Below are 19,042 nucleotides of genomic sequence, written 5' to 3' on the forward strand. Positions count from 1 at the left end.
AACCCCAGACCTGACCCTGTGCAGCACCCGGCGTGATGGGGCCTGGATCTTATCTGGGGCTGCTAGGTCCTACCAAAATATATCAAATAATAAAAAACACTCCACAAGACGTTTGTAGCAGAGCTGGAGACTGGCAGCCCCATGCCCTAACCTCAAGGCCACCCTGCGTCTGCTGGCGGGGGTGGGAACTTTCATGTATTTGGGTTTATTTCGGGGGGAGGCTGTCCTGTCCCATCAACCGCCCTCCCATCTTTTTCCTTTGGATCCTTCCATTTAGAACGTTAAGGGGGATGGTTGTTGCTACGTCTTGATATCGACGAGCTGCGATTGCGCACCTGACACCTGCTGCTCGGCTTTAATTACTAATCTAATCTCATGCTTCAGGGCTTCATCCGGCCACCTAGCGGGGGTCAGGAAGGATTTTGGCTCCCCACCCTTGACTCACAATTGGTCAGATGGTTTCTGGGGTTTGGTTGCAGCGTGGGGCGTGGGTCACCGGCTTGGATCATTGGGGTGTATCTTGCCTAATCAATTCCCAGCCGTCGCAGGGGCCGCGGGCATTGGGGGCACCTGTCGCTCCCGGCAGCGGCTGGTGGCGCACCACTGTTAAAACTCCTGAGGGTTGAAGTGGTTTGGTCCGGCTGAAGTCACTGGGCTCAAAATAGGCTGCATTGTATTCCCAGCCTGTGTTGATTGTGCCCCGGTCCATGGAGATGAATAGGGGGAAGCAGTGAGCCGTGCAGGAATTAAAGCCATAGGCCCGCCCGGGCGGACAGCGGGCATGAGCGGTGCCAGCTTTTGCGTTTCTTGCAACTTCAGGAAAGAGGGAAGGATGCGGGGGTGGTGGTAGGGCGGAAGGGCTGCCTGATATGATTGTGATACACTCCTCCGCGCGGCGGCTGGCAGCCGAGCAGTCCTGACCTTGCTCCAACCCCGCCAGGCGGAGGTGAATGGGAACCAGGCCCGGCTGATTGGCATGGAGGTGTGAGACTCCTCGTGGCAGGCCGGTTCCTGACAGGCCTCTGCCCCCACCGATGAGCTCCCAGAGTCTGCCTCGGGGAAGCTGGGGTGGTGCAAGCCGCTGTTCGCACCAGTTTGCACGAGGGGGAGATGGTGTCCACCCCACACCTCACAGTTTGCACGAGGAGGGATTGCCCCAGCATGTTGCGGCAGAATTTGCACAGTGCGGGTTGCGCCAACAACATGCTGTTTGCACGAGAGGGGGTTGCACCAACAGGGTGAAGTGCATTTTGCACAAGAAGGGTCGCTCCAGCAGCTTGCACGGTGCACCAGCACAGCGCAATTTGCACAAGGGGGACTTGCACCAATGCCGTGCAATGCAGTTTGCGTGAGGGGGACTTGCGGCAATGCTGTGCAATGCAGTTTGCATCATTACGGTTGCACCAGCACCGTGCAATGAAGTTTGCACGAGGGGGAGTTGTACGAGGACCCTGCAATGCAGTTTGCATGGCGTGAGGTGCACCAAGACTGCACGGTTTTCAACAAGGGGTTAAAGATGCTTCCACATTGAGGCAAAGGGAAGTGCTGTTATCCTCCTTGTTCTCAGCCTAGACTGCTTCCTCTGCTAAGCTAGCTTCCCTGGTGGCAGTGGCAGTTAGTGGCTGAGCACCAGGCATGAGGGACCCAGATGTGCCTCAGGAAGAGGGGCCCAATTCCCTGGCGCTCTGCACCTGGAGCAACATCTGCCGCAGAGCAAAAGGCTGCCCAGATCAGCCAGGCTGCATTTGCACCGGTGCAGGGAAAGGGCGACACGAGGCTCACACCCCCCCCCGGCACGTGCACGTTCCAGTCTGCAGCAGAAAGGTGCCTCTGCGTTCATGAGGTCGTGGATTCACCTTGGGTTCTTCCCCTGCTTGCATGGGACGAGGCTTGGTCCTGTTGGCAGAGCCTGGGGAGGCACTTGCCCTGGGGCCATAAAGTGGCCTGCTCCTCGGTGCATCTTGCACTGAGCGGCTCGCACTTCCGTTGTGCCCCGGGGGGTTGTTTTTCCCCACGCGGTGCCGAGATGCAGCCCGCTCTGGGGTGAAGCGCCGCAGCCGTTCATACAGGGCTTGCGCACGTGATGCTGAAATGCAGCCACTTCTGGGGTTAGGCATGGAAGCTGTTTAACAACCCTCGTGCAGAGAGCATCTTTTAGGGGCGAGAGGGAAGAATAATCCGGTATCCAGCGGAAATTTGGTGAACGACCCAGGCCTCTCCTCCCCTCCCCCCCCCCGGAAGTTCAGCCGATCCAATCGAAACCTGAATGTTTCGACTCGAGTGTGGACTGTGGGTTGGCGCGAGGCGGTTGTGAGACTCCTGGTTTGTGACTTTTGACTCGGCGTTGTCTCCCTCTCTGCGCAGGACGTCCGTCGGAGACCACAGCACCATGCCTGAGGGAGCCCGTCGGGGCAGCAAGAAGAAAGCCGGCAATCAAGGTTGGTGCCCGGGGCCCCCACGCGGTGTGACCCCCCGTGGGGCTGGGCGCAGAGCTCCCGGGCTGATGAGACGATCTGCCCCGCCCGCAGATGGGGTGGGTTACTGCACAGAGCAGAGACGGGGTCCGATTCTCCGGTGTGGGAGGGGAGTGATGTCTAGTAGCTAGAGCGGGCAGATTGGGAGTTTGGACTGCTGGGTTCTTTTCCCAGATGGGGGAGGGGAGGGTCTGGGAGCCAGGACTCCTGGGTTTTAGTCCCAGCTTTGCTACCGATTCGCTGGCTGACCTTGGGGAAATCTCCCCCCCCCCCATGCCTCAGTTTCCCCATCTGTCAGATGGGGGCACAGTGATTGTGATTTGCTTCAGGGCCCCCTTGTCTCTCTTCTTCCCACGCTCTTTCTCATTCCCTCTTCCCTGCAGCCCCTGAACGATCTCCCCATCCCCCTGCCTTCTTCAAAGCCCTTCTTGAAACCCGCCCCACACCCCACCCCTCCCCCAAACTGCTGCCCCATGGTTTGTCCACTCGGACGACGAGCGTCTCCCAGCTGCGCCTGCAGATCCCCGTGCTCAGCGGCAGCCCTATGTAAACAGAGCTGAATAATAACAGCAGCAGCAAATGGGGTTTTCTGTCGCACCCCGGCTGCAAACCACTTCTCAGAGTCGAATAACCCACCCCGGCAGAGGGATGGGTGCCGATCCTAGCTCAGATGAAGAAGAGGGGGGCTCCGGAGGTGGACGGGGGCTGTGTGCGTGGGGGGCTGAGTTAGAGCACCCCAGAGGCTGCTCTAAATGACACGGGAAGCCGGGCAGGACCTAGAACACACAGAGCAAAGGGAGTAAAAGCGACCTCCCCACAACCCCAGCCCAGAGCTCAGCGATGGGGGGCAGCTGACTCTCAGGCCCAAAGATGCGGCTCCCGGCCTGGAGGGGGGCAGCCAGAGGAGGAGGCGACCGGGGATGCGCTGGAGGGGCAGGGGTGTCAGAGCTGGAGTCCCGGACTCCATGCCGGGGCCGGGCCTCTCAGCCTGGGCATACGCCAGGCCCACCCCCCTCCCTTCCAGCGAGCGGGGGGCCGGGATTTGAATAATAAACCTCCAGGCTTCACGCAGCTGGTTGGATCGAGGAGGCCCCCAATGGGAAGACAAAAGCAAACAGGTCGTCCGAGGGCTTCCGCATTCCCGGCAGTCTTGGCACGAGGGAGCCTGGCGCGTGGCGGGGTGGATGGGCCCTTTAAGGGATCGAATTTAACCCTTCCCCCGCCGTTGAAACTGACAAGAGACAAGCACTGCACCCCACCCAGCGTGTCTGCATTGAAGAGCCCTTGTCTGCATTGAAGCTGCTCCCCCCATCTGAAAGCATCAGGGTGGGGCTTTTAAAGGGGAAACTGAGGCACGCTGCCAGGGCGCACGGAGACAGCCAGGCAGTGCTGCCGCCCCCCCGGTCTCTGCTTGCGAGCTGTTCATGTCCCACTTCCTCCCGCCGAAGCGTCGCGTGCAGTCGGTTCCTCTCTGTGGCTGCTGCTCGTTTTGAATCATCTGCTCGCTGGCCGGGAACCGAAAAGGACCAGAGAGATGTGAACTGTTGGAAGGGGCCAGATCCCCTGCTGGTGTCAATGGGCGTCGCTCTACTGGAGTCCATGGGACCGGCAGACCCCGGCCCCAGGCCTCCTGCTGCCAGAGTCCTGCTCCTACTGGCCCCTCCTGGAGCACGGGCAACGGGGGAGGGCGAAGGGTCTGTATATTTGTGCCACCATAGATGAGAGGCAGTGTGGCCTAGTGGATAGCGCGCTGGACTGGTGTTCAGGAGACCCAGGCTCCATTCCCGGCTCTGTGAGCAAGTCCCTTCCCTTTTCTGTGCCTCAGTTTCCCCCTCGGTAAAACGGAGTGCTCTGAGATCAGCCAATGCTGGGAGGTATTGTTATACTGCTGTCTGTGTGACACTCCCCACGGCTGTTCAAATCCACTGTGTGTGTGTGTGTGTGTGTGTGTGTGTGTGTGTGTGTAAAATTCTCCATTGTTCTCTGTGCATGGGGGGGTGGGCACCTGTGGGGTGTCCCTGCATGCAGAGAGGTGTTTGTGCACCGGTGCGTGTGCACGGTGCTGGGTTGGGGTGAGTGTGTGCGTGCATGGAGGGGTGGGGGCGCATGCATGGAGCGGCCTTGAATTGTGTGTGCATGGGGGGGAGCGCACGTGTGCGTGTGGCTGGGGCGGCAGTGTACGCGTATAGGGCAATGTGTGCAAAGAGGCGTTTGTGCGTCTGCGCGTTTAAACAGCGGTGCGCTTGTGTAATATGTGCGTGGTGTGCACGTCACAAGGGGCGAGCGTGAGTGGCAGGTGAAGTGCATGGGAAAAGTTCATTTGTGCACGAATGCATGGTGTGTGTGTCTGGGTGTACGTGTCGGGTGCATAGAGGGCTGGGTGTGTCAAGTGGGGTGTGCATGCATAGAGGGTGTGTGCATGTGCACAGGGTGTGTGTGCGCACACACGGGGTATGTGTATGCACGAAGTATGTGGGTGTGCATAGAGAGTTCTGTGCCTTGAGGTGTGTGCGTGCGCGAATGGGTATGTGCATAGATGTGTGTGTGCGCACAGAGGTATGTGCACAGAGGTGTGTGTGTACACACGGGTGTGTGCACCAGAGGTGTGCGTGCACGCGTACAGGTATGTGCATAGAGATGTGTGTGCGCGCACGGGTATGTGCACAGAGGTGTGTCTGTGCACAGAGGTGTGTGTGCATGCGCGCGTACGGGTATGTGCATAGAGGTGTGTGTGTGCACAGACGAGTGTGCGCGCGCAGAGGGGTATGTGCATAGAGGTGTGTGTGTGCACAGAGGTATGTGCTTAGTGGTGTGTGTGCATGCGCATAGAGGTATGTGCTTAGTGGGATGTGTGTGTGTGTGCATGTGCATGCGTGTGCATAGAGGGATCTGTGTATATAATGCATAAATACAGCTGACAGACATGGGCTCATGCCCCAGGACCAGAACCCAGCGCCGAGCTGCCCAGGGACTCGCTGAATCCAGGGCCCCGTCTCGAATGTATATTTTTGTGCAAACCTTTTCCTGAGCGGCAGAGCTCAGTGTGCGCAACGCCTCTCCTCCCACAATGCAACGCAAACCACAGCCTCGAAGGTGCAAGGCGGGCGAGGAAGCATTGGAGACCGGAGCCGGGGCGGGGGCGGGGAGCGTGAAGTGCAGCTGGGGACGGGTCCCCCTGGCGTCGCCACGTCAGATGGGGGCACAGCCCCACGGCGCCGGGATCGGAGGTGACGATGGGGGGTGCGGGGCGGCGGGAGGAAGCTGCTTGAGCTCAGTGTGGTTGCAGCTCTGGGATGGGGTGGTTTGCAAGATGCACGGGCAGGTGCCGGGGGCATCCGATGGAGCCGGCTCGTCGGGCTCTGGGCCGGAGGGACAGTGGGACTCTAAAGGACCCCCCCCGCCCGGCTCACGGGGTGCACCTGTCTCCTATTAGTGCAGGAGGCCCAGCCTGAGAAGGGCTGAACAGAGAGATCTGCGGCCGTTCCCAGCCACGCTGGGCCGGAGAGCCACAGAGGTGGAGGGGGGAGGAATCGATCCCTTGATGCTCCAGCCGTTGCCGCTGCTTGCGGGCCCGGGGAAATCCGCCTGAGCCCTGGGCATCCATGCAGTGGCCCCTTGGCTCCCCCGTTGTGTCCCGTCGGAGGAGCTCTGCAGGCACGAATGAGTTTAGCCACCCGCATGCACGCGCCCCTCAGTGGTGACGGAAGAGGATGTCAGGGTACCTCTTACACAGAGGGAGAAACTGAGGCACGGGGGGAGGCACGGGGCTTGCCCAACGTCACCCAGCGACAGAGCTCGGTGCCGGGGGAGCTCAGGAGTCCAGACTCACCTCTCTGCTCTGACTAGTAGACCCTACTCCCCTCCGAGAGCTGGGTGGCGAACCCAGGAACTCCAGCTCTGGCTTCTCCCAGCAGGGGGCGCTGTGGGGAGCGGGGCAGGAGCCTTGGCTGTAAGGGGAGCTCCCGGCTGCTCCAACCCCAGCCTCTCCCAGCAGGGTGGGCGCCGCTAACCCGTCCGTCTCGCTCTCCCTCCTCAGTGGCCGCCAGACCATCCTCCGTGTCCTCGCTGAGCGGGATCGCCGGCGGCATGGCCGCCGCCACCATCTCTGGCAGCTGCACCTCGGTCAACACGGTGGGCTCGGACGGCGAGCGGCCCGTCAGCCTCAGCTCCTCCGCCTCCTCCGCCTCCCTGCCTGACAGCCAGAGCGCCTTCGGCAGCAGCGGGGCCTTGGGCGGGGGCTGCCCCGCCGGCTACCCGCCCGACGCCCAGCAGAACGGCAGCGACATCAGCCTCGATCTCACCCCGGTGGCGCTGCTGGAGGGGCCGGCCGAGGCCGAGGGGCCCCCGGGGGGCGCCAAGCGTGGTGGCGGCGGCAGTGCCTGGTCCCCCGGGCCTGCCAGAGCCAGGGAACGCCGGGTCAAGCTGTCCCAGCTGGACCGGGTGGTGCTGGAGATTGTGGAGACGGAGCAGGCTTACGTCCGGGACCTGAGGAGCATCGTGGAGGTGAGTGAAGGGAGCAGCTGGCTACTCCTGCCCCAGCCTCTCCCAGCAGGGGGCGCTGTGGGGAGCGGGGCAGGGCGCTGGCTCCGGGCGGGGGGGGGGGCTCCTGGCTACTCCAGCTCCGGCCTCTCCCAGCAGGGGGCGCTGTGGGGAGCAGGGCAGGGCGCTGGCTCCGGGCGGGGGGGGGGCTCCTGGCTACTCCAGCTCCAGCCTCTCCCAGCAGGGGGCGCTTTGGGGAGCGGGGCAGGGTGCTGGCTTTGGGGGGGGCGCTCCTGGCTGCTCCAGCTCCGGCCTCTCCCAGCGGGGGGCGCTGTGGGGAGCGGGGCAGGGCGCTGGCTGTGACGGGAGCTCCCAGCTACTCCAGTTCCAGCCTCTCCCAGCAGGGGGCGCTGTAGGGAGCGGGGCAGGGCACTGGCTTTGTGGGGGGGCGCTCCTGGCTGCTCCAGCTCCGGCGTCTCCCAGCAGGGGGCGCTGTGGGGAGCGGGGCAGGGGTGCTGGCTGTGGGGGGAGCTCTCGGCTGCTCCAGCCCCCACCTCTCCCAGCAGGGGGCGCTGTGGGGAGGAGGTATAACACCCAAGTTAATGAGGCCCTGATTTTGCTATGGGTTTCTTTATGCTAATACAGATCATTAATAAACAATATTAATTGCCACTGATTTTCCAGTAGCAGCTCTAGGCCCCACCCGAGATCGAGGCCTCACGGCGCCGGGTGCTGCCCAGACAGGCGCTGCCTCAGAGAGCTTCTAGTCTAAACAGACAAAGGGTGGGGAAACTGAGTCATAAAGTGGGGCTGTGACTTCCCCACGGTCACATGGCAAATCTGGGGCGGAGCCAGGCGTAGGACCCGGGAGTCCTGAGGCCCAGCCCAACCCCCTGGCCACTCAGCAGCGCTGTCTCAGCACAGAGGTGACCCAGGGACCTCTGTGAGCATCATAGCGATTTGGGGGGGTGGGTAATTTGCTGCTCAGCTGCCTCGCGAGTGTCGGTGGATCAGCGCCTGCCCTGGCGGGTCAGACAGGCCCCGGCTGCCCCCAGAGAGGCCCAAAGAATCCCAGTTATTCCTCCGGCAGGAAGGGCTGAAATGCGAGCTCTGGCGGGTGGGGGCGGGGAGCCTCTGCTGGGAGCCTGGATCCAGGCCTGCGGCCGGCTCCCCGGCAGGGAGCTGAGGGGACCGGCTCACTGGTAACTCCAGCCCCGGCAGCAAACGGCTCATCCCAGAGCTGGACTCGTGCTCCCGGCGAGAAACGGATCATGGGTCTCTGGGACTCGGTGCTGGACCAAAGGCCTCCCAGTGCTTGGTTTTAACCATTAGCCCGGAGTAGAACCCAGGAGTGCTGACTCCCAGCCCCCCTGCTCTAGCCACTAGACCCCCCACTCCCCTCCCAGTGCGGGGGCTTAGAACAAGGGGGATTGGGAGCCAGGACTCCTGGGTTCTTTTGCCAGGGATGGGAGGGGAATCTAGTGGTTAGAGTGGGAGGAGGGGGCAAGAGCCAGGACTCCTGGGTTCTTTTGCCAGGGATGGGAGAGGAATCTAGTGGTTAGAGTGAGGGGAGGGGGCAGGAGCCAGGACTCCTGGGTTCTATTGGCAGTTCAGGGAGGGGAGGGGAATCTAGTGGTTAGAGCAGGGGGGAGATGGGAGCCAGGACTCTTGGGTTCTATTGGCAGGTTGGGGAGGGGAGTGATGTGCAGTGGTTAGAGCAGAGGATATGGAACTCAGGAGACTGGCTTCTGTTCCCAGCTCCCCCGCAGCCTCCCTGGGTGACCACTTGAGGCCTAATAATTAGCAGTGCTAAGCCTCCATGCCTGGCAGTTCTGGAAAGGAGGGCCTTAAGCGCCGTGCCTCGGTTTTCCCATCTGCCGAATGGGGATAATAGTCCTCTGTCTCTCCCATCTTTAGTCCGTCTAGCCTGCGATTGTAACATCTTTTAAGCAGGGAACTCTGCCGCAGGAGTCTACAGCTCTGAGCACAATGGGGCCCTGATCTCGGCTGGATTAGAACTAACAGATTCTGAGCATAATGGGGAGTAGGGGCGGGTACAAAATGGCTGAGATGGATAAGGGGCATTGATAAATGGAGGGTGGCTGAGCCTTATGGAGGGATTTCGTGGTTTTGACAATGTCTTTGAATCGAACGGCTCTCTCCGTGTTTAACAAAGTTTTTTATTCCCCCCCAGGGGAATTTCCCAGGTTTTTTTATTTGGCGAACTTTTCGGGAGCTGCAACTGCTTCCGGTCCCCAAAATGCGCTGGCCGCGAGAGCCGGGCCACTCGTTGGTTCGCGGGCCGTTCTGCAAAATGGAAAAGAATTCGGTTCGGGTTAAACGGGGATTCCCAGAATTCCTGGTTGTTTCCCCAAAATCGAATTTGGCGCGTGCGTTTTGAGGCGGAGAAACCGCTCGTCTGGCAAATTTATGATTATTTTTGATTTCTTATTGTGGCTGTAAAAGCTCGGGGTTCCCTCTGACCCCCTTTAAGTCGATCTTTTTGGAGCGATTGCGCAGCACATTTTGCCTGGGTTCCTCTCGGGGCAGAATCCGACCAGGAGTCCCTGAAATCTCGGTTGCGCGGCTTGTGATCGGGGCAGGTCCCTGCATTCGAGTGCTGGTGTGAATCAGCCGGAGTTGTGCTGGGTCCTGGCCAGCGCTGAGTCTCCGCGTGGACAGGCGGGTTTTTCTGGCTGGGGGAGTTCGCGAAAGGTCACTGGCACCGAAATGAGAATGATTTAACAGATTGTCTCAGCAGAGCTCTTTCCGGGTTTATTAACAGCGTTTGGTGGGTGGGCGAGGGCTGGGACGTTCAGCACGGTGATGCTCAGGGGGTGGGAGGAAATGTTATTTCACTCGGGGAAACCGAGGCGCAGAACGGGTGGCAAAGGGACCCAAGAGTCCTGGCTTCTGCTCTGATCATCAAACCACACATCCCCCTCCTAGAGCTGAAAATAGATCCCAGGAGTCCTGCCCCCTTTTCCCCCCTCCCTTCTAATCTTTACACCGCACCCTCCTCCCAGAGCTGGGAAAGAACCCAGGAGTCCTGACTCAGGCTCCTCCCCCTCCTCCCAGTGCTGGGAAAGAACCCAGGAGTCCTCATCTGATCATTATACCATACGCCTTCCTAGAGCTGGGGATGGAACCCAGGCGTCCGGGCTCCCAGTCCCTCGCCCCTAAGCATGTTGCCTTCTGGAGGGAAAGGGGCCCCGGGCCGTGCTGCATGTAGATTTCAGCTCAGCGCTTTCCGCCCCTTGGATCCAGCTGCTGGCAACATTAATCCACCTTGGCCAGACTGCATCTCCCACCATGCACCATGGTCTCTCCCCATGGCTGAGCCAGTGCAGGGTCTCATTGGTGAGGGATCTCTGTATAAACAGCTGCCGTGCTCCACCCCAGAGGTGGCTGCATCTCAGTGCTGGGTGAGGGACAACTGTATAAAGAGCTACCGAGCCCTGTTGCCAGAGTTTGTTGCATTTTGGTGCTGGGCGAGGGATTCCTGTATAAACAGCTGCCGTGCTCCACCTCAGAGGTTTCCGCATTTCACTGTTGGGCGTGTCATCCCGGAGCAATGTTGCTGCGTGGCTGTAAAGCAACTGCCATGCCCCACCCCAGGTCAGTCGCATTTCAACCGTGGATGAGTGGTCCCTGTGCAGTGTGCTATGCGACCGCTGCCGGGTGCTGCCCCAGAGGTGGTTGGACCTCAGACCCCTGTATAAACAACTGCCCTGGCCCACCCCAGAAGTGAGTGCGGAGTGAGGCGTCCTTGTATAATCTGCTGCCAGGCTCCACCCCAGAGGTGGCTGCATCTCAGTGCTGGGATGAGTAATCCCTGTATAAACAGCTGCCATGCCCCGCCCTACAGCCACCATCTGCACCGTGGATGAAATGATGCTGCAGTGTTGCCTGGCGATGTCTGCAAAGTGCTTTGCGGGAGGAGAGGCGTTCCGGGACTGACCCATTCCTGTTTTGCAGGATTATCTTGGCTGTATCATAGACAGTGGACACCTGCCCCTCAAACCTGAGCAAGTGAGCACTTTGTTCTGCAACATCGAAGACATCTATGAGTTCAACAGGTGAGTCCGCTGCCCCCTAGCGCCCGCTGGGCAGGGAGAGAATGGTGGGAGACGATTGGGAGAGGGACTTACTGGGGGTATTGAGTTGATTTCTGAGTTCCCTACAACTTTGGTAACAGTGACCCCTGTGTGGGGATTGAACCTGCAACCTCGAGATCTATATCTCCCATGATGCAGCGTGGCCTCACTAAGAGAGGAGAAAGTGGTGCATCATGGGAGATGTAGTCCAATCAGCGAGCCTGGCCCATAGAGAATGAGATCATAAGGTACCTTAGCTACGACTATTGACTTGAAATATTTTAGTCTCTGGCCGAAATTCAAGATTATGCCCCAAAAGTCAAAATTTTCCGGGCGCGGGGAGGAACCTTGAGCTAAATGACAGATTGAACAGTTTTGATGGTTTCTTTGACTCAAACAACTCTCTCAAAGTTCACAACGTTTTTAATTTTTGCATGGGGGAATTTCCCCATTTTTTTAATTGGTGAAACTTTCGGGATCAGAAGCGTTTTCACAAACGCTCCCAGCTGCCGTGCAAACGCTCACGGAAAAGGCGATCGCATAAGATCTCCCACGTCCTTCATGTAGGGAGCCCTCCTGTCCTGGGCGGACACAACCTACACCGGGACGAATCCTGGTAGAAGAATTTTCGATGGAACAGTTTTTCCATTGGAAAAAATGTTTTGCTGAGATTGAAACGTTTCGCGGCACTGTGTCACTTTCAGTGACATTCTCAACGGGGAGAAGTCGAAATGTTTTGTTTCGACAGTGCCAAGAAATGTTTAATTTTGACGTTAATGTTTCAGTTCATTATGTTTTGACTTTTAGATGATGATAAAATATGAAATGTAATGTTATAGCTATTTAATGAGATGCATGTGTACGTATAGTATCTTTAATGTGCGTATGTTCTATTGAATGGTGTATGTGGTATATTTAATATTTTAATGCAATCTAAAAGTCAAACCCAAATGACGATAAAGTCGAAATGAAACACTAGGGGCCCATCCTGCCTGGAGCTGCACAGACACAGAACAGGCGACAGGCCCTACCCACAAAGAGTTCCCAGACAAAGGGTGAGGAGAGGAAACTGAGTCCCAGAGAGGGGAGTGGCTTGTTCATAGAGTCATAGATGCCAAGGCCGGAAGGGCCCATTGGTATCATGCAGCCTGATCTCCTGGCTGGCACAGGCCAGAGACCTACCCCCAAATAATTCCCAGAGCAGATCTTTTAGGAGAATGTCCAGTGAGTTTTCACTCCGATGCTCTCCCCACGGGAGTGGGCTGCCCCCCACCCTTTCTCCCTCTTCGGACTATTCCTGTATCTCTGCTCTGCTGCTCCAGTGTTTCAGCATCCTTGGAGATGCGGTGGGCTCCGCCATCCAGCTGGGCATGCCTCAGTTTCTCCTTTGCTGTAACAATGGGGTTAAGAGGAACCCCTCCAAGCCTATGTGTGGTGAGATCTAACCACTATGCCCCACTCCCTCTCCCGGAGCCAGGGACAGAACCCAGCAGCCCTGGCTCCCAGCCCCTCTCACTCTAGCCATTAGTCACTGCTCTCCTCTCAGAGCTGGGAATAGAACCCAGGAGTCCGGTCTCCCAGGCCCCACCCCCCCACACTTTACAAAGCCCAGGGCTGTTCCCCCAGGGATCCGGGCGCTTTGCTGGGTGGGGGCAGGACGCCCCAGCGGTTTGCTGGTGGGGGGCAGCGTCTCGGGGCCGGGCGCTTGGTTTGCGTGGCGCGTTCGGTTTGCAGCCAGGGCTGGCTCTGGGCCACCCTCCCCCCCCCCCACTCTATTCTCAGGGTGGGGGAGGGGAAAAGGGGGGGCGGAGGTTGTTTCCTGTAAGAGCGAGAACTCCCATCTGCCTCTGTTTAAGTATTTCAGCTGCGTGGGCCGGCAGCCGAGCCCGGGGTGCTTAACCCTGTAGGGGAAGGAGTCGGATGCCGAGCGGGGGGCTCAGTAGTGTGATGGGGGGGGGCATTCCTTCACACCCCCACCCCAGGCCCCACCCAGGACACCTCTTCATGGGGAGAGGCGTCCTGCTTTCTTGGGCAGTTTTCTTAGTGGCAGTGGGGAGGGGGACGACTGCATTAGAGTGCAAATGGGGGTTGCAATACAGGCTGTGGGGATTTAGTGGTTAGAAGGGGGGGCTGGAAGTCAGGACTCCTGGGTTCTGTTCCCAGCTCTGGACAGAGAGTGGGGTCTAGTGGTTAGAGCAGGGGGGCTGGGAGCCAGGACTCCTGGGTTCTATTTCCAGCGTTGGGAGGGGAGGGGAGTCTAGTGGTTAGAGTGGGGGTGGGGGCTGGGAATCAGGTCTATGGGAACTGCAGGGTATCCGTTGCAGCCAGGTTTAGGGTGAGTGTGGGGCCGGGTTTGAAAGGAAGGAATGAATGCAGAAACGAGTAAGTGGAAGGAGGGGGTGGGGGATGGGTTCCCCCCCATGGCAGTGTTTGGCTGGGGAGGGTTGGAGGGGGCAGGGTGGATCAGTGAGGGACCCTCCCCCTCCCACCCCTGCACCTTCCGCCCTATGCGGCTTGGTTTCTCCCCTGCAGCCTGTTCCCGGAGCTCATTTCCTGGCGGGGCCGTGTGAGGGCGTGGGGTGGGGGAGGGTGTTCTCAGGGCGCTGATGGCCGGGGGTCCATGGGAGGGACGGGGCAGGGGTCTGGCTGGGGGGGTCCCTCGGAACAGAGCCGCCGTTATCCCCAGGGAAGCGTAGGGTTAACAGTGGGGGGTGAGGGAGGGAGCCCGGCTCTGGGGCAGGCACAGGACGTGGGGCTGGGGTGAGGGGCCCTGCGAGGGCAGGTCTGAGTAGGGACGGGGACCGGTCCTGCGGGCTCTTGGCAACTGCAGCCCTTGGCCATGGCGGCTGATTCTAGCCCGGGGGCGCTGTGCGGCTGGGAGCCGGAGAGCTCACTGGGGGGGGCACGCTCCCCTCCCAGTTTTCCCTAACCCCAGTGGCCCAGCAGGGGCGCCCTAGAGAAGTGAGACCCTGGTGTGTCCAGAATCCGGAGAACCCACCTGTTGTGTAAATTCACCCCCCTCCTTAAAGCATTGGGAGAGGGTTGGCCTGGCTGCTAAGCGTGTGAGTGCCGCTGCCCTCTACTGGCTCTAATCAGCACTGCCCCGCTGTGTGTCATGGCCCCTATACTGCTAGCGGCGAGTGGGGATTCTCCTTTCATGCTGGTGGCGGGTGGGAACTGGACCTTTGCAGCAGAAATCCTGCACCTGTTGCTTGCATTGAAAGGACGGGAAGGTGCACAGCTCAGGGACGTGGCCTCAGCGCCTTGTACATTGAGGTCACGGCTTCGAATCCAGCCAGTGCCAACCTGTATAGGAGTGCAATTATGCAAACTACATGCAAATTTGGAGTCTGGAGACGCAGTTTCTGGGTGCGTGCAGAGGGGTCTCTCGATGACACAGATCCCCCCGCCTAAGAAACAGCCTTTCCACTGTGTGCCCCTTGCATCAGCGGCTTCACCCCCTGCCCTGTTTCTCCCCCTTGTGCAGCGAGCTCCTGGAAGAGCTGGAGAGCAGCAGCAGTGCCCACGCCATCGCTGAGTGCTTCGTGCAACGGGTAAGGGCCCGCCTGTCCTGCCCCTCCCTGCCCCTTGCCCCACTTCTGCACCCCCTAGTGTACCCAGGTGTGTACTGCACGAGCTCCCTCCAGCTCTGTTCAACTTTGGGTACAGGTGCCGATGGAGGGGTGGGACAGGGATGGGTCATCTAATCCCCCCCAGCCTTTTGCAAGGAGAAAGGGGCCCCTCCCAACCAGGGGGAGTTGGTGCAGAGCAGTAAGGGGTGTGAGCCCCCCCGGTCTGGTTAGGGGGACCCTTTGCCGGGGGAGGGCTGAGAGAGGAAGGATGAGAGGGAGGGGGGAAGGAGGAATGGAAAGAATGAAGGGTGGTTGCGGGACAGAGGGGTGGAAGGATGGGGGCTGGGTGGATAAAGGATAGATGGATGGATGGGAGTTGGAGGGGGAAAGAGGGATGCTGGATGGATGAATGGAGTGTGGGAGGCTGGATGGATGGAGCAAACTGATTTCCACTAAGGGGATCTTGGGAGCGATGCCTGCCGGGGTGGGGTTGGGGGGGCAGGTTATCAAGGGATATGGGGGGGAGGGATGAGGGTTGGGGAGGGGCTGACCTGAGGTCGGAGGGGTGCAGCCGGAGTAGAGGGGGGCCGATCTGGGGTCTGGGAACTTCAGTGGGAGATTGGAAGGGTGGGAACGAAGTGTGAAGGAGCCAAGCAAAGTGGAGCAGACAGGCGGGGACGGAGTCTAGGCTGGGAGCGCCACACCCCAGAGGCGGCTGCATCTCGGAGCCAAGTGAGGGATCCCTATAAAAATATCCTCGGTGCCCCACCCCAGAGGTGGCTGCACCTCAGTGCCAGGTGAGGGATCCCTTATAAACAGCCTCCCCGCATCCCACCCCAGAGGCAGATGCATCTTAGTGCTAGGTGGGGGATTGGTGTATGAACAACCCTTGCGCCCCACCCCAGAGGTGGCCGCATCTGAGCGCCGGGGGAGTTGGGTGCCCCCTGGGAGAGGGGCTGTGAAACCCTCCTCCCTCTCTGCACGTCGGCTTCCTCCCCGGCTGCCGCCTCCCGAGCCCGCTCACTCCGTGCCCGTGTCCCGTCCCTGCCCTCCCCGGCGCAGCCCCCTCCCCTGACACCCCCTGTTGTCTCTTGCAGAGCGAGGAATTTGACATCTACACCCTGTACTGCATGAACTACCCCAAGTGAGTAGGTGTCCCCAGCCCAGGAGTGGGGAGGGCCGGGGGATCGATGCCCCCCCCCCAGGCCGGGGGAGGAGGGAGAGGATGCATGGGCCAGTGGGATCTGAGTGTCCCCCCCCACCCTGCTTGGAGAAGGGGGCAGGGGTGTTAGGAGCCAGGCGGGGCGGGTAGGCACGCCTCCTCGCCCGGTGCCAGGACGGGCACCGTCCCCCATCGCTCACCACCTACCGGTCCGGTGCCCGGCTAGCCTGCCCGTCTCCCCCGCAGCTCGGTGTCGGTGCTACGGGAGTGCATGGAGAACCAGGTGCTGGCGGGGTTTTTCCGGGAGCGCCAGGCCACGCTGTGCCACTCCCTGCCCCTGGAGTCCTACCTGCTGAAACCCGTCCAGAGGATCCTCAAATACCATCTCCTGCTGCAGGTGGGTGACACCCCCAACGGGGCCAGGCCTCCCCCCCCGCCCCAGCTCTAGGGCCAGTCTGACACCCCCTGCCCCTCTCCCTGGGCTGCGGGAGATTCAGGTGGGCAGAGGCGCAGGTGGGGTACGCAGGTTCCCTGCAAAGGGCTCTGGGAACGGGCACCCGCTTGGAGCGAGTGTGATGGGGAGGTGAGACGGAGGAATCCACGGAGCAAAAACCCCAGCACTGCCCAGGCGGGAGCTCCCTCCACAGCCAGCGTTCCTGCCCCGCTCCCCACAGTGCCCCCTGCTGGGAGAGACTGGGAGCTCCCCCCGCAGCCAGCTCCCGCCCCGCTCCCCACAGCGCCCCCTGCTGGGAGAGACTGGGAGCTCCCCCCGCAGCCAGCTCCCGCCCCGCTCCCCACAGCGCCCCCTGCTGGGAGAGACTGGGAGCTCCCCCCACAGCCAGCGTTCCCGCCCCGCTCCTCACAGCGCCCCCTGCTGGGAGCGACTGGGAGCTCCCCCCTCAGCCAGCATTCCCGCCCTGCTCCCCACAGCGCCCCCTGCTGGGAGCGACTGGGAGCTCCCCCCACAGCCAGAGCTCCCGCCCTGCTCCCCACAGCGCCCCCTGCTGGGAGAGACTGGGAGCTCCCCCCACAGCCAGAGCTCCCGCCCCGCTCCCCACAGCGCCCCCTGCTGGGAGCGACTGGGAGCTCCCCCCTCAGCCAGCATTCCCGCCCTGCTCCCCACAGCGCCCCCTGCTGGGAGCGACTGGGAGCTCCCCCCACAGCCAGAGCTCCCGCCCCGCTCCCCACAGCGCCCCCTGCTGGGAGAGACTGGGAGCTCCCCCCACAGCCAGAGCTCCCGCCCTGCTCCCCACAGCGCCCCCTGCTGGGAGAGGCCCTGGAGTCGCTGGGAGCTCCCCCAGGGGCATGGCCCTTGTTGCCCGGAGGCCCCAGCTCGGCCTCTCCCTGGCGTCTGTGCCAGGCCCCCCAGGCTGCCCACGGGGGGAGCTGGTGGGTGCTTGAGGGGCCGTTCTCCTGCCGCCCCCCAGGAGCTGGCCCGGCACTGCGAGCGGAGCAGCGCGGGCTACGAGGCGGTGGAGGAAGCCACCATCACCATGACGGCTGTGGCCTGGTACATCAACGATATGAAGCGGAAGCAGGAACACGCCGCCCGGCTGCAGGTGAGGGGGGGGCACTGTCCTACCACCCCACTCAACCTCCCCCCCCAAGGGCCCCTCCTGGCCGGACCCCAGCTGTTTCCACAACACCCCCCCCCATGGCTCCCAGATGGGATCTCCTCCCCCCCGGGTCACCCCCTCGGCAGACCCCAGCTAGTCTCCCCCATCTCCTGGTCCCTTCCTGGCTGGACCCCCCGCTGCCCCCCCCCTCGAGCCCTCCCATGCCAGGGACCCTTCCCCCCGGGTCATCTCCTTGGCGGGGTCCCCATCCAGCCAAGCCCGCGCGGAGGCTGATCTGCGGCCGTGTCCCCGCCAGGAGCTGCAGGGGCTGCTGGTGGGCTGGATGGGGCCGGAGCTGGAGGCCTTCGGGGAGCTGGTGCTGGAGGGGCAGTTCCGGGTGCAGCGGGTGCGGCGGGAACGCGCCTTCTTCCTCTTCAGCAAGATGCTGCTGGTCGCCAAGCGCCGCGGGCCGGCCTTCGTCTACAAGAGCCACATCTTCGTAAGGGGGGGCCCGCCCCTGGGGGGCATGGGAAGGGGGAGGGGCACCCCATCCCGGGGGGGGCGTGGCCAGGGCTTGCTCTCTTCTCGGGGGGGGGCGAGGGACGGGGCTCCCTATTCTCTGGGGGTTGGTTGAGGGGTCCCTGTGCTCTGGGGGGTGAGCAGGGGAAAGGGCACCCCATTCCCTTAGGGGGCGAGGGCTCCCTATCCTTTGGGGGCTAGGCAGGGGGAGGGGCACCCCAAATACACTGGCGGGCGGGGGGCCCCCCCTCACCTCTGCTGGCTTTCCCCAGCCGTCCCCTGTGGTCTGTACTAGCCCCGTGTGGGCCCCGTCAAGGGCTGCCCGGCCCCTGGGCTGTTCCCCCTTCGTAGCTCCCCCCTGTTGCACCCGGGCCCCTGCGCTGTCTCCTGCCCCCGTGAGGGGTCGGCGGCCAGAGTGGGGGTCATGCTGCGCTCCCCCCCCCCAGTGCTGTAACCTGGCCCTGTTGGAGACCCTCAAGGACCCCCTGAGCTTCAAGATCTCGGACCTCACCATCCCCAAGCAGCAGCACGTGGTGCAGGTCAGTGCCCCCCCGCCCCCCATATTGCAGCGCTAGGGGGCAGGGGCTCAGCAGTGGGGTTGTGGGGGGGGGGCAGGAGGGGGACGGGACTCTGCCCTTGCAATGAGTTCCAAGGGCAATTCCCCAGTGCGGCGCTAGGGGGCGCTATGGTGTATGGGTGGGGGAGGAGGGTCTCTTCCCTCATAGTGCAGATCCCCCCCCGTATCCCCCGTGGGGCTGCAGGGGGTGGGGTGTGGCTCAGAAGGGGGCGCGCTCCTCACTGCCCCAGGGTGCTGGTAGGGCGCGTTGTCCTTGTGCCAGAGAGACGCAGCCGAGATCCTGACAAGTTGTGGCCACTGGAGATCCCCTGGCACTTGCCCCTCGGTTTCCCTGTATAAACAGCCCCCGCGCCCCACCCCAGAGGTGGCTGCATCTCAGAACTGGGTGAGGGGTCTCTGTATAACCAACCCCCACACTTCACCCCAGAGGTGGCTGCATCTCTGCACCAGGGGATGGGTCCCTGTATAACCAGCCCCCGTGCCCCACCCCAGAGCCAGCTGCATCTCAGCACCAGGCGAGTGATCCCTGGATAACCAGCCCCTGCCCCCCACCCCAGAGGTAGTTGCATCTCAGCATCGGATGAGGGGTCCCTTTATAACCAGCCC

General features: G+C 61.5%; 1 protein-coding gene across 3 annotated transcripts in view; it reads left to right on the forward strand.

The window, feature by feature from the left end:
* PLEKHG2 (pleckstrin homology and RhoGEF domain containing G2) overlaps nucleotides 1-19,042 on the forward strand; it is a 63,354-nt gene that overhangs the window by 27,688 nt on the left and 16,624 nt on the right. For 2 of the 3 annotated variants that reach the window (XM_044988728.1, XM_044988727.1), the window contains 9 exons: nucleotides 2,365-2,438; nucleotides 6,511-6,977; nucleotides 10,932-11,032; nucleotides 14,538-14,604; nucleotides 15,720-15,766; nucleotides 16,031-16,181; nucleotides 17,212-17,343; nucleotides 17,657-17,839; nucleotides 18,306-18,398. In XM_044988728.1, coding sequence (XP_044844663.1) covers nucleotides 2,390-2,438; nucleotides 6,511-6,977; nucleotides 10,932-11,032; nucleotides 14,538-14,604; nucleotides 15,720-15,766; nucleotides 16,031-16,181; nucleotides 17,212-17,343; nucleotides 17,657-17,839; nucleotides 18,306-18,398 — 1,290 coding nt within the window. In that variant the 5' untranslated portion in view covers nucleotides 2,365-2,389. Of the gene's footprint in view, nucleotide 1; nucleotides 2,439-6,510; nucleotides 6,978-10,931; nucleotides 11,033-14,537; nucleotides 14,605-15,719; nucleotides 15,767-16,030; nucleotides 16,182-17,211; nucleotides 17,344-17,656; nucleotides 17,840-18,305; nucleotides 18,399-19,042 lie in introns of those variants that run through there. The other variant, XM_044988726.1, reaches the window with a different exon arrangement.

Source organism: Mauremys mutica, chromosome 15 (genome assembly GCF_020497125.1).
Source record: "Mauremys mutica isolate MM-2020 ecotype Southern chromosome 15, ASM2049712v1, whole genome shotgun sequence".
Classification (NCBI taxonomy): domain Eukaryota; kingdom Metazoa; phylum Chordata; order Testudines; family Geoemydidae; genus Mauremys; species Mauremys mutica.